Source organism: Pelophylax lessonae (assembly GCF_965119305.1).
Source record: "Pelophylax lessonae genome assembly, chromosome: 1".
Taxonomy (NCBI): domain Eukaryota; kingdom Metazoa; phylum Chordata; class Amphibia; order Anura; family Ranidae; genus Pelophylax; species Pelophylax lessonae.
The window spans coordinates 362,075,263-362,090,617 of record NC_138768.1 but is presented as its reverse complement, the minus strand read 5'-3'; the positions used below and the strand labels follow the sequence as shown (position 1 = coordinate 362,090,617).

General features: G+C 39.7%; 1 protein-coding gene across 4 annotated transcripts in view; it reads left to right on the top strand.

Moving 5' to 3' along the window:
- PCSK5 (proprotein convertase subtilisin/kexin type 5) overlaps nt 1–15,355 on the top strand; it is a 684,033-nt gene that overhangs the window by 477,392 nt on the left and 191,286 nt on the right. For all 4 annotated transcript variants that reach the window (XM_082244075.1, XM_082244078.1, XM_082244077.1 and 1 more), the window contains exons 19-20: nt 2,151–2,280; nt 14,864–14,979. In XM_082244075.1, coding sequence (XP_082100201.1) covers nt 2,151–2,280; nt 14,864–14,979 — 246 coding nt within the window. The remainder of the gene's footprint in view (nt 1–2,150; nt 2,281–14,863; nt 14,980–15,355) is intronic.

Below are 15,355 nucleotides of genomic sequence, written 5' to 3'. Positions count from 1 at the left end.
TTTTTTTCTATGTTTGTTGAACTGGATGGACTTACAGTATGTCTTGTTTCAACCAGACTAACTATGTAACTATACTCTTTCAAAGTCCAGTTAGCAGACAGCTATGCAAAGCTGTAGCATTGGGGCATACTAGTGTATCATTCTTAGCTGAAGTGTCTGGCAGATGTGTATAAAACAGAACAGTGGCTAAACAGAAGAACGAATATGTTTGGCCGCAGTCAACATATATCAACTATATTATCAGAAAAGCATCTAGCCTGCCATTGGGAAAATCTTATCCATTGCACATTTATGCCTATTGAGAGGAGAGGGCAAGCTCTGCAGAGGCCAGCTATCTTTGGGAAAACAATAGTGATCATCACAAAAAATCCATCTTAGCTGATTAATTATTTCCTAAATCAGATTAGTAGATGAGTAGATCTACAGACATAGAAGCCAAAGAACATGACTGTATACAGGGCACATTTATTAAAGATTCTAATAATCAATTTCTTTCGATTCAGCAGCCTTGGCTTAGTTAATCCCACACTTTACAGCTGCCCTAGCACCTTCTCCCTCTCTGAGATCCTGACTTGCCTCTCCACCTTGCACAAATCCTTACTCTTTTCTATCTCTAAACATTTCATAACTAAAACTACAACCTCTGAGGACCTTCCCTTCCCCCTTGTTCCTTCCTTTTCAATCCCCTTATTCTTTTTCTTGTCATTCCACCTTAGCATTTTTTTTTCTTTTCTTCTCTTTTGGTCTTTTTGCTCCACTCTCTTCACTTTCATACTTACAGCTCATGCCACTAAAAGCTAGGTATGTAGAGCCTTTTATCCTCGACCCTTTGTCATTCTAAATTAACCCTCCAGCAACTATTTTTTGGCACATATCTTTGAACTAGTTCTTGAGCACAGTGGTGTGTTTTAATGTTAATCTAATGATGGCAACTCACCCAACAGTGTTATTATACATTTCTGCACATGACATTCAATTTGCCCTTACAAGTGTATTTGTATTCTGATTTAATTCAATAACACTACATCCAGAGTTTCTGAGCCAAATCTTTTGGTAATGAAAAGTATGCAAAATCCTGGGGCATCCTAGTTTCCAGTAAAAAACATAAATGTTACTTATCATCAATAGAAAATCAGAGCCTGGGACAATGCACAGAACCTCCTTGGCAAATTGCCCCTAATATCAGAAACCCCCTTTTGCATCGGAAGTTCCCACATCACATCAGAGGTCCTCCCTTACATCAGAGCACCTCCTTCATGTCAGAGTCCCCTATTCACATCAGAGTGCCCCCTTCATGCCAGAATCTCTCCATCACATCAGAGTCCCCCCTTCATGTTGGTGTGCTCCCATCAGTTCAGAGCCCCTCCCCAATCACATCAGAGCATGGGAGGCAGAAAAGGTCTGGACAGAGATGCACCTTTGTCCTTTCTTGAATGCTGGAGATGGCCCTGCATGCCACCTGCTTTGGACCAGTGTCAAGGATTCCTATGCCCAAATCGGCTGTTCCTAAGGAATTCCCCATCCCACAGTTGCATATAGCAAAGGGACAGGGTTGCCGGTGACATTATGGACCTAATATGGCTACATGGCAATATTTGGTCAATGAGAATGTCCAAATACATCTATGTGGCTATATTGGGTCAATGATATCACCAGCATTCCTGCCCTTTCATTATGTGCTGCTGTGGGTTGGGAATTCTCTGTCCTCAGCTGGTTGGGCCAGTGGAGTGCTATCACATGACAGCTTTACTGTGGGTTTAGGCTAGACTGGGTTTGGTCTGAATCTTAGTCCATCACTGTTCTGAAAAGCCACAGCATTAATCGTCAGTATATTCAAGTAGGAAAACTGAATGTTTTATCATATAAAAAGCAGCCTAGTGATTGTGTCGGGACTGAGAAGTACAATATGGGTGATGTCATCATTCTACTACTCAGGTGTGAGTAAATGTGATCTTGAGAGCATTCAGTACAGACCTATATGCCAGATAGGCTATTCAGAGTGCTGAATCTAGCACACAGCAGAGCTAAATAAATAGATTTTAAACTTTCACAATTATTACATTTACTGTATATGGAAATAATGTTAGATATTTATACTCATCCATTACCAAAGTTCACAATTTTTACCTTTATTGACCTATTTTATGTAGGACCTGGAATAGACAACTGTATAAACTGTGCAAAAGAAATGGCACTTGAAGATGGACGCTGTGTTACATCATGTAGTTCTGAATATTATTTTTCATTACCCAAGGCTAATGGTTTTAAAACTTGTAAACGGTAAGTTATTTTGCTACCATCTATAGTAATAAGAAGAAATGGCTGTGTTACTGTATATGTATATTTTCCTGATTTTGAAAAATCTGACAGACCTGTCTGATATTAGGTAAAGACAGATTTATATATGCACAGTGCCTTAAGTAATGACATTTTAAATACATAATTCTCAGTTCACAAAGTTAACACTCCAGGACAAGGATCCTGATTATTTTTAAAAAGTGACCATTTTATCTAGCTGAATCCAATTAATTTTGAAAATTACAGTGAGATGGCTGAAAATAAAGATCCTGATCCTTTTGTAAAGCTTTGTGTACTGAGTCATTTATTGATGAAACTGTCATCTCACTCCTTCACATTAGCCCTCTGCCAAAAAAATGGGGAAGTCACTTTTTAATATCCTAATTAGGTAGCAGAGGGGGCAGAAGAGTGAGCAATTTGTATTGATGATGGTGTGGGAAGAAAGGCATCCTGCATTTAGCAGTATTGACCAGTCTAATAGGGAGGAAGCTGCAAGTAATATCAAGTAATATGGAATAACTATCAGTATTTAGTTTATTTATATGATGCATTTAACAACTGAAAACATGTTTAAAGGGTTGCAAATCTTTAACTAAACATGTATGCTTGGATTGGTCAAGGCACAGAATGGCAGCTCCAGTGTGTGCTGATCTGTGCAATCCAACTACTTCCAGGAAAAAAAGGCTGCACAGTGCTGCATAGACCTGTCCACTTGACAGTGGATGGAGTGATAGTAACAACCTATGTGCAGGGGTACAATAATGATTAAACAAGGTTTTCCAGCCTGTCCAGTCAATTATCCCCCTTAGAGCAGTAGGTCAGGGCTGCCTGAATATATAATTGATTTGAGGTTGTCACCCCCATCTACCCAAAATGGTCACACTGTTGGACATTCATATTAGTGCAGTAAATAGAAGTAAATCTGTAACCAAAATTAATATTTGGTGTAGTTCAAGAAACATTTCTTATGTCATCAAAAAAAGAGTGGTCTTGGCTATCCTGTCTGTCAGTATCTGGGTACGGCTCACTAAATTACCTTCTTTTACAGTCTTGTTTTGTTGCATACTGTATGTGATAATAAAACAGATTTTCAGTTCCTTTGTGCATTGGGTGCAGTAATTAGCTCATACAAGTTTTACCTACCTAGTAAAGTTCTGTGCCGTCATACTGGAACTATGTACTATGGTTCCATACTGTTCATACTGATACTGCCATTGTGACCCCACTCAAACGTCACCATATGGCTGGCACAACTCTGGCCTTTGAATGCTGTCTTTATATAGATGTGTGGAGTTTAGGAGGTGGTTTTGTGGCATTCTCTTTCTGCTCCTATAAAACAAATAAGGAATGTACCCATGCGTCATAAAATTTTGCCATTAAACACATAGAGAATAAAGTGGAACTAGGACAAAATTAAAAAGTACATAAATTGTTTAGTCTGAAACTAGTATTAACACATTGGTTTCTATTTTCCCACTTCTTTTAATAAGTTGTTAACACTATTCATTCTGTAGTGAAATCCCAAACAGCATTGTCAACCTGTCAAAGGTCTAGCCTTGGATGGACATGTAGTTTTAAATAGATTTGTAAGTAAGTGACAAATAAATAAAAACCCTATGCAGTGGCTTTGTGGTTATCACTTCTGCCCTGTTTCATTTACCAGTCAGGGCACCATCTACCTGGAGTTTGCATGTTCTCCCTGTGATTGCTTGGGTTTCCTCTTGGTACTCTGGTTCCTTGCACATTTCAAAGACATGCTGGTAGGTTAATTGGCTACTGTCCAAATTTCCCTGGTATGTGTGTTTAAATATGCATGATGGGACCATAGATTATAAGCTCCTTGAGGGCAGGAACTGATGTTTATGTAAAATACTGCATAAATTGTCTGGACTTCATAAATACCTGTAATAAATAAGTACAGGTCACAATTTTAAAGAAGTTACAGCCAGTGTTTTTTTTTTTTAAAGAGAACATTTTTAAACCAAATGAATAAAAGTTGACAATTGTAAGTTCCCTTTAGATGGTTTGCCTCAACCCTTCTAACCATTACTTTAGCTGGGCAGCTTGATCTGTTAAAGGAAGTAGAAAAATGACAGATTCAAACATTTACATGATACATAGGTAATAATTTAAATGTTCAGAGGGCTCAGAAAAAAAAAAGTTAAAGCTAATAATGGATAGCATTATATATGCTATTTTTTATTTTGCCTTAAGTTTCACTTTAAGCCTATATGTTTAGTCTTGTATCTTAATCAACCCAATAAAAGTAGTTGCTTAAAATTTGGTGACTATGTGTGGGGTATTAAAGTGGAGCTAAACTCAATATTGTTTCCCAAAAGAAAGCTCAAGTTAGAACTGTCCAATATATGTTATCAAATCCTTAAACATAGAAATGTATTCTGCATTATTTTCACTTACATTCTTTTCCTATCACGTGCAGTGTATGCTACATTGAAGATGTGCCTCTAGGGATGGTGGCCAGTGTGCTTATGTTTGCTCTCAACTGAACTTCTAAGCCCTAAATTGCTGGGGGCATAGCTGGTCACATGTGAACGACCATGGCAATTGCAATTCTAACTACAGGCTAAGATGGCACTGTCTTTGGCTGCAAAAAGTTAGGAGGGTTTAGTTGCACATAAGCGTTGCCTATGGAAATGAAAAAAAATATTTGTTATGGTCAACTTGTTTTAAATGTACAAAGCAAGAGAAAAAATATTTTAAACCCACATTAAACTTATTCAACCCCTTGGCGGTGCACAGTAAAATTGCCTTCTTCTAAGACACAGATACAATGTAACAAAAGAGAATTTCCCAGCACTACCACGTGTCCTTCCACATCTTCTTTTATTAGACAAGCAATAGAACAAACAGAGCAACCTTCTGACTCATTTCTGCCTTACAAGGCCTTAGTCTGATTAGGTAGAAACACATCAGTCGAGTGCTCTGTTTATTTTAGTGCTTGTCTAATAAAAGAAGATGTCAGAGGAAAGTAGTTCTGGAAATTCTATTTTGTTACATTGTTTAAAAAGCACAAAGCCTGATTGTTCATAACCTCTCCTGTCCTTTATCTTTCATTCACTGCAACTTAATGAGTCCCTAACCTTGAATTAACATGTATCCCCGCAATTCACTTGCTGCATACTCACCAAAATCCATGTCACATGAGCAGTTTTCTTACTGTCAAGTTGTCAGGATTGCAAAGAGACCACTTGCCTCTTCATAAAGTGTCACTTCCTTGGTGGCTGGCTTTACTAGGTAATGTGCTTCTGGATCATTCCAGGACAATGAGGGTTCAGCAACCATTAAAGTGTATGTAAAGCTAAAACGTTTTTTTAGATAGAGAAGGGTAGGAGTAAAACCCAGTCAGTTTTTTTCCACTTTCGTTCATTGACGGACACCTCTTCTGATCTTCATAACCATTGGGTAATACTGTCCCTACAGGAGTAGGACACTAGGCAGAAAAAAAATCTGGTTAAATAAGGGTAGGGAATATGGCACTGCCCTTGGGATATTGGGTAGTAGATCAAAGAGATGGTAGTGTTTGAGTAATTCAAAAGGTGGTGTAGGCTGCACCTGTAAGGCTTTTACCACATACAAGTAAAAAAGGTATACCACATCAATACATACTAAAATAACCTCCTACAGCAAATCATAACCGCATAAATAAAACTCCGGCAGTATGGTCCAGCAGCCTGAGGACGTCTATGACGAAACGCATATAGTGTAGTCACGTCACTTCCTGATCCGGGACCGTTGTGGAACGCATCTGCGTTCCGGAGCTGCAGACACCTGCAGTCTACCCTCACGGTGCCCTCCATTTTTTGGATGTTTACAGAGATTTTACTTTTACCATAATGTGAGTACCTACCTTGTATTTCACAAATAAATCCTACATTACAGTATGACACTATGTGTCCCCCCTCCTTGTTCATTTTATATACCATACTGCTGGAGTACACACCGGGAAGCATATTGAGCATTGTGGAAGCAACATCTGTTCCCTTATCCCCTTCCTGGTGCTGAGTTGTATGGATGCAGGAGCAATATTTAAGATATACAGGACCAGCCATCCTCAAGCTGTGGTATACAGCCTATTAATACCCTTGCCTAATACCCCTGTGTGGGGTTAGGCACTCTGGTGAGTGCAATCTATTTCTTAACCACCCCAGGCACCCTCCTTTATTAAGAAGATTTTTGGGAATGCCACTGGAAGATTGAGCACCACCACTTATGGATATTAATTTATGATCTTCACTGTGCATATTATCACTGGCACTTCTATTAGGGGATCATTTTTAACCCTCTAAGCACCTGTTTATTTTAGGGTCCAAGATTGCACCTTAGTTTCATTATTTATATTCACTATTGCACCTTGCACTTTATATATACAGTGGGTACGGAAAGTATTCAGACCCCCTTAAATTTTTCACTCTTTGTTATATTGCAGCCATTTGCTAAAATCATTTAGGTTCATTCTTCTTCCTCATGAATGTACACATAGCACCCCATACTGACAGAAAAACACAGAATTGTTGACATTGTTGCAGATTTATTAAAAAAGAGAAACTGAAATATCACATGGTTCTAAGTATTCAGACCCTTTGCTCAGTATTTAGTAGAAGCCCCCTTTTGATCTAATACAGCCAGGAGTCTTTTTGGGAAAGATGCAACAAGTCTTTCACACCTGGATTTGGGGATCCTCTGCCATTCCTCCTTGCAGATCCTCTCCAGTTCTGTCAGGTTGGATGGTAAACTTTGGTGGACAGCCATTTTTAGGTCTCTCCAGAGATGCTCAATTGGGTTTAAGTCAGGGCTCTGGCTGGGCCATTCAAGAACAGTCACGGAGTTGTTGTGAAGCCACTCCTTCGTTATTTTAGCTGTGTGCTTAGGGTCATTGTCTTGTTGGAAGGTAAACCTTTGGCCCAGTCTGAGGTCCAGAGCACTCTGGAGAAGGTTTTTGTCCAGGATATCCCTGTACTTGGCCGCATTCATCTTTCCCTCGATTGCAACCAGTCGTCCTGTCCCTGCAGCTGAAAAACACCCCCACAGCATGATGCTGCCACCACCATGCTTCACTGTTGGGACTGTATTGGACAGGTGATGAGCAGTGCCTGGTTTTCTCCACACATACCGCTTAGAATTAAGGCCAAAAAGTTCTATTTTGGTCTCATCAGACCAGAGAATCTTATTTCTCACCATCTTGGAGTCCTTCAGGTGTTTTTTTTAGCAAACTCCATGCTGGCTTTCATGCGTCTTACACTGAGGAGAGGCTTCCGTCGGGCCACTCTGCCATAAAGCCCCGACTGGTGGAGGGCTGCAGTGATGGTTGACTTTCTACAACTTTCTCCCATCTCCTGACTGCATCTCTGGAGCTCAGCCACAGTGATCTTTGGGTTCTTCTTTACCTCTCTCACCAAGGCTCTTCTCCCCCGATAGCTCAGTTTGGCCGGACGGCCAGCTCTAGGAAGGGTTCTGGTCGTCCCAAACGTCTTCCATTTGAGGATTATGGATGCCACTGTGCTCTTAGGAACCTTAAGTGCAGCAGAAATATTTTTGTAACCTTGGCCAGATCTGTGCCTTGCCACAATTCTGTCTCTGAGCTCTTCAGGCAGTTCCTTTGACCTCATGATTCTCATTTGCTCTGACATGCATTGTGATCTGGAAGGTCTTATATAGACAGGTGTGTGGCTTTCCTAATCAAGTCCAATCAGTATAATCAAACACAGCTGGACTCAAATGAAGGTGAAGAACCATCTCAAGGATGATCAGAAGAAATGGAAAGCACCTGAGTTAAATATATGAGTGTCACAGCAAAGGGTCTGAATACTTAGGACCATGTGATATTTCAGTTTTTCTTTTTTAATAAATCTGCAACAATGTCAACAATTCTGTGTTTTTCTGTCAGTATGGGGTGCTATGTGTACATTCATGAGGAAGAAGAATGAACTTAAATGATTTTAGCAAATGGCTGCAATATAACAAAGAGTGAAAAATTTAAGGGGGTCTGAATACTTTCCGTACCCACTGTATATATTCTTTCCACTGGATTTAATATTTTATATCACTGGATATATATTCACTACTACCTCTTAAAGTTACATATGTGTGCATATTTTAACCTACTAAACCTCCCACAATCCATCTGAGTCACCATAATATATTATATTTTCTGTATATATTTTGTATTATATTCTTTTAATATACACCAACCAGCACTATCACCATATTGGGATATATCCTACTAGTTAATATCACCTACCACCTTATAACAGTGATTATTTATATTCTGATTTTATTTATGCTGTTATGATTTGCTGTAGGAGGTTATTTTAGTATGTATTGATGTGGTATACCTTTTTTACTTGTATGTGGTAAAAGCCTTACAGGTACAGCCTACACCACCTTTTGAATTTCTCAAACACTACCACCTCTTTGATCTACTACCCAATATCCCAAGACAGCACCATATTCCCTACCCTTATTTAACCATACTCTTGATATAGTCTTTGGCCAATTTTTAGGGAGGCCACAGCCTTTCTCACGTTTTTCCCCCTCAATTTCCTTAGCGCAGGTTTTTCCTATACATTTAGAAAAAGAATCTGGCTACGCCTATGGGAAGTCCCAGGGTGTATACTCCCTCTCTCTGCTATGGGTAAACAGTTTTTTTTCAGGTGGGCTCCAGTTGTTTTTGTTGAGCTCCTGTTGCCTGGTTGGCTACTGTTTAGCTTTGGGATTTTTTTTTGCTGTTCCCACCCCATGGTTATGAAGATCAGGAGCTGTGTCCGTCAATGAACGAAAGCTAAAATGGGATTTTTGACTTACCGTAAAATCCATTTCTTTGAGGTTCATTGACAGACACAGCACTCGCCCCTCTGTGAAGTTGTGATTCTTCTGACACTGATTGTAACAAAACTGAGTACCTATAGCAGAGAGAGGGAGTATACCCCCTGGGACTGCCCATAAGCATTGCCAAATTATTTTCCTGCCTAGTGTCCTACTCCTGTAGGGGGCAGTATAACCCAGTGGTTATGAAGATCAGAAGCTGTGTCCGTCAATGAACATCAGAGAAATGGATTTTATGGTAAGTCAAAAATCCTATTTTTCCAAAAAGTGCAAGGCATTGCGTGTTAACTTTGCTTAGAGGTCTATTGCTGTCCTGTCCACCCTTAAGTGTCATCTCAAACATTATTATCTTTCTGCCAAATATACCTACTACTACTACTGTACTACTACAACACTGCTTCTCCCATAGATACAGTACAGGTGTGAGGCCTGGTTCATGCTATTGTGATTCCTGATGTGACTTGAGTTGCACAGAATCGCATGAAAATGGAAATCACCATTTTCAATGGTGGCAGTTCACATCAATGAAAAGGAACTGCAATGCGAGTTTGGAGAAGGTGCCCGTACTACTTTGGTGCAATGTAGTTTGATTTTGTGGCCCATAAACTTTAATGGAAACAGATTAAAAACGCATACACATGCATTTTTTATGTGTTTTTGGTGGTACTGGTGGTAGTAACTTTCCACTACAAAGAGCTCATCACATCGATGCAGGTCCCCAGAGCCTCCTGTCCTTACACCATGAGCCCCCAAACACTAAGACAGTTTGGTCAGTGACCTGGAATAATCTTTCCACTCCGTCTCCCCACTGCCCTTCAGGACAGGCTCGGCCTGTAACCAACTACAGTAAGGCCAATCCTAGGAGAGCAAGTAGCATTTCTATGGAAACCAGCTTGTTCCCGCCATTTAGAACAAGCCCTAGAGAGATGACTGCAAGAGAGGGTCAAGTGGGCGGTGCTAAGGCAAAGAGGTTAGACCAATGGCCGAAATGGAGATGTGGGCAGGATTAATGGGAATTTGTGGTAGAAGGCATGACCTGTTAGCATCGAAAGAGGGTGGGGCTAGAAGAGACTTCTTCCTGCCCAGCAATAGATGATGGAAACTCTACCAGGAAGGGGGAGGGTGGAGCTAGGAGAAACCTATTCCCACCCAGTAGAAAGGACTTAGATTCATACTAATAGAAGTGGGCAGAGCTAGAAATAACTTGTCACTGCCCAGCATGCATTCACATCACTGGTAGCCCAAGCCATAATGTAGTATCCAAAAACAGACAGCTGTAAAATCGCAATCCACCTGAACACCACTTCCTAATCACACCTCGAATCGAATTCAAAACTCATCACACTAGTGTAAACCAGGCCAGAGAGTGAGAGTTGTCACAGGACAGGAAGTGCATTACCGGCAGGAGCACCAGGTGAAATTAAAAGGAAAAAAGCATATTAATGATAACTAATGCTGCCACTATAGCTAAGGACTAGTAAGCTGCAATATATTATTTTTTTGTTTATTTGTTTAGATACACTTTATGAAGGCAGCACAAGAGAAGACTGGGATTTCATAATCAAGTTTTCTAGAAAAGATGTTTATATACTGTACGCAACCTATAAAAAAATGTGATGCAGCCCATGTTCAAAGCAAAATAAAAAAATGTTGAAGACTGACTTGAATATTTGTGATGCTATGTATGTAGAGTTAGTGGCCAAGGAGAATCTGTATTACTTTTTTATATGTACTTGGTATAGACAGATATATGCCTTCGTTGTGAAAGAGCATAATGGATAAGATGCAGAAGTGCAGTTCTAAAAAGTAGTAATCATTATTCATGGATACACAGTGCAATGTTGTTCTGAGGTATAGAGGACACCGTTCTGTGACATACCTTTTGTACCTCTCTTGGGAAAATATAACTTTCTGTATCAACAGAAATAAATAAATATGAGACCAGCATAAAGACAGGTATCGGGGAATGATTTATGTTATTTTGCAGAATAGTAAAAGCTGTTTCCAAGGCACAGTGTTTTGAGCAATGACAGCTGAGGCGGGGTTATTTTTTAATACATTGAATGGGAAGGGTGCCAATTAAAGTAAATATCTTCGTCTAATGAAACCTTTCAGTTCCCCATCCACATCAGATTAAAACAGTGAGAGACTGCCACAGTCAATTACATCAAAAAGATGCAGAGAACTGCTTTCAATTACACCCATTAATGTTCATTACATATCTTCACAAGCCTTCAGTACTGAAGGCGAGGACAGATACATGATTTTCCAACATAAAATGACACCAGCTGTGCTCCTCAGAGTGGCAATGTGTTATAGGATACCTTTATACACTGTTGTCTTTCACGATAGGAATAATGGAGATCAGATAAGTGTAATTATCATGGAAGCATTCTTGACAGGTTGTAAAAAAATGTCAAAACTCCATGGTTTACTTAAAAATGGTATGACTTGTAAATTCTCAGAAGGCCTCTTTATAACCATTTTATAGCAGAATACCCTAAAAATCCTTTATAGCATCACAAGATACATTTATATATTATCTCTTTTCTGTTTCAAGTCTAAAGATATACTGTACATTGTTCATTTTTTTTTTTTACTCACAGAACTTAAAGTGTTACTAACCCCAGGACCCTGCATTCACTATATCTGGTCTCCCACAGTACATAAAACATGGAAATGCAATTATTTTAGTAAATATAAATGGATAAATATTAATTCCCATTAGCAGTATATAGCAGTCTTCTGACTTCTATCAGTGTCTGGCTGAGCACTGGTTAAAGCTTGTAGGTGGAGTTTTCATTCTCCTCTGACTGTGTTATGAGGCTGTATGAACCCTGACACTAATCTGGACAGTGCTGATTGGCCATGTGCCAATCACATGCACCCACCCAAAATATATACTCTCATACTGGTCACTGGAAGTTCAACATTGCACCTCATGGCAAAGAACTCTCTGAGGATCAAAAAAAAAAAAAAGAATTGTTGATCTACATAAATATGACCTAGGCTAAAAAGATTGCCAAGACCCTGAAACTGAGCTGCAGCACCGTGGCCAGGACCATACAGCAGTTCAACAGGACAGGTTCCACTATGAACAGGCCTCGCCATAGTTGACCAAAGAAGTTGAGTGCACGTGCTCAGTTTCATATCCAGAGGTTGTCTTTGAGAAATAGACGTATGAGTGTTGTCAGCATTGCTGCAGAGGGTGAAGGGGTGAGGGGTCAGCCTGTTAGTGCTCAGACCATACGCCGCACACTGCATCAAATTGGTCTGCATGGCTGTGGTCCCAGAAGGAAGCCTCTTCTAAAGATGATGCACAAGAAAGCCCGCAAACAGTTTGCTGAAGACAAGAAGACTAAGGACATGGATTACTGGAACCATGTTCTGTTGTCTGATGAGACCAAGATGAACTTATTTGGTTCAGATGGTGTCAAGCGTGTGTGGCGGCAACCAGGTGAGGAGTACAAAGACAAGTGTGTGTTGCCTACAATCAAGCATTGTGGTGGGAGTGTCATGGTCTTGGGCTGCATGAGTGCTGCCGGCACTGGGGAGCTACAGTTTATTGAGGGAACCATGAATGCCAACATGTACTGTGACATACTGAAGCAGAGCATGATGATCCCCTCCTTTCAGGAACTGGGCCTCAGGGCAGTATTTCAACATAATAACGACCCCAAACACACCCCGAAGATGACCACTGCCTTGCTAAAAAAGCTGAGGGTAAAGGTGATTGACTGGCCAAGCATGTTTCCAGACCCAAACCCTATTGAGCATCTGTGGGCCATCCTAAAACAGAAGGTGGAGGAGCACAAGGTCTCTAACATCCACCAGCTCTGTGATGTCATCATGGAGGAGTGGAAGAGGACTCCAGTGGCAACCTGTGAAGCTCTGGTGAACTCCATGCCCAAGAGGTTTAAGGCAGTGCTGGAAAATATTGGTGGCCACACAAAATATTGACACTTTGGGCCCAATTTGGACATTTTCACCTAGGGGTGTACTCACTTTTGTTGCCATCGGTTTAGACATTAATGGCTGTGTGTTGAGCTATTTTGTGGGGACGGCAAATTTACACTGTTATACAAGCTGTACACTTACTTACACTTTGCTTTACATTGTGGCAAAGTGTAATTTCTTCAGTGTTGTCACATTACAAGATATAATAAAATATTTACAAAAATATAAGGGGTATACTAACTTTGATACTATCTAACTCTAGCAATACACACCAAGCTGAGCATGTGCAGAGTGCCTCCTAGGGCTCTGTACTATCAGCACATGGATTGGGGACAGTAAAAGAAGGGGATGATCAGAGAAGACAGGATCAAACAGCCTTTTTACACAATGTGGAGGATTAATTAAGTCTGCATATACAGACTTATTTTACTGTTGTGGGTTTAGTAACACTTTAAGTATCTTAAACCTGTTTACACTCTTCAATTCATCAAATACAAATGTGAAATGAGGGAAAGACAGTGACCAAAAGACTATATATAACTTAAATGTCAGATGTTTCCTAGCAATCTGCTTTACAAAGGTGCTTCACATTCACATTGGACATATATGTATTATGTATTTTCATGTAGTATAAAGGCAATACAGCTTGTGAACGTACCAGGTATTCTATTGCCATTTGACATAGATATGTGCACTCACAAGTACTTCTATTTTAGAAGATAAACTATTTGTATTCTTGTGTTGCATTTATGAATGGCAAATAAACTACTTATTTTTATTAAACAGAATTGTAAGTTTCAAAAGAAAACTACTTAAGACCCCGTTCACACAGGGGCGACGCTACTTGCTGGGGCGACCTGTGAAGTCGCGACATGCACGGCGCGACATGCACGGACTTCATATCATTCAAGTCAATGCAGGTCGCCTCCAGGTCGCCCCGAAGTAGTACAGGACCCTTTTTCTAATTCGGAGCGACTTGCGTCACTCCTATTAGAACGGGTCCTGTGCTATTCAATGGCGAGCGACCCACCGTGACTTGTCAGGCGACCAAGTCGCCTGACAAGTCGCGCTAGTGTGAATGGGGACTAAGGCAAGCTCACAGTTTGAGATGATATTGATGAGTTTTTATGATGCATGAAAGCAACAGACATTTTGTAAACAACATACTAGCTATGTCCATATTACTGTGCTAATACAGCATATTATGCAGTGGGTTGAAGCCTTTGACAAAAATAGGTAGAACATTATTGCCAAAGCAATAAAATAAAGTTAGCCTATTTTATGAGCCCTATTTAAATTAAAAAAAAATTGTATATTAAAAAATAAATGAAAAGAGATTTAATATGATTATGTAATTCAATGAAAGTATTTTGAGTTTTACTTTGTACATAATGTATGTAACTGCTCTTTTTATACATAAACATGTCTCTACTCTCTAGTACTATAATTACTATTTTTTTTTTTTATATTTCTAAAAAAATAGGAAGTACATTTTTCATAATTTCTAAAGAAATAATTGTCGAATCCTGGGATTGTCCCTTATATTTCTTAATTATGTATCTAGTTGTTTTTCAGTATTGTTGTATCTACATAGCAATTAGAAGTCTTGTACACAAAGTATTGCTTCATTTCCTCCCCTGCTCTAATTAACGTGCGCTCTGTCATTGTTTTACAGACTTACCAGTCAAAGTAATGTCAGCTTTGTGGTCTTTTATATTCATGGTGATTTTTTTTACATATGATATTTGCTATGTTTATGTCTCAGATGTGACGGGAGCTGCTCAACATGTTCTGGCCCAGGAGAGAGGAACTGTACGAGTTGTCCTGAGGGTTATTTGTTAGAAGGCAATATTTGTATGGTGGGAACAATCTGCAAAGATGGTGAGTTAATGAAATCCAATAGTTTCAATATCTAATGTGGTGTAAATACAGAAATATGCTTCCACAGACACCTAAACATCTACATCATTTGAGTAGTGTGAACAGACCAATACTTTCAAGTACATTCAATCTATTTGCTAAACTGGCTGCAAAATCCTGGATATCCGCCCAGAGGAAAAATCCAATATTTTCAAGAGAATGGTGCTTTTTTTTTCTATGCCAAATCTCAGGCTGTCCTGATAAGTACTTTGATAAATGGCGGCAAGTGTGTCTGATGGTAGGATGAGTGAAGGATTGCTTAGACACGGATTGAAATCTGCGGTACGTTGTCTCTACTTTGTTTATCTCTAAAACCCAAACCTTTATAACCACATTG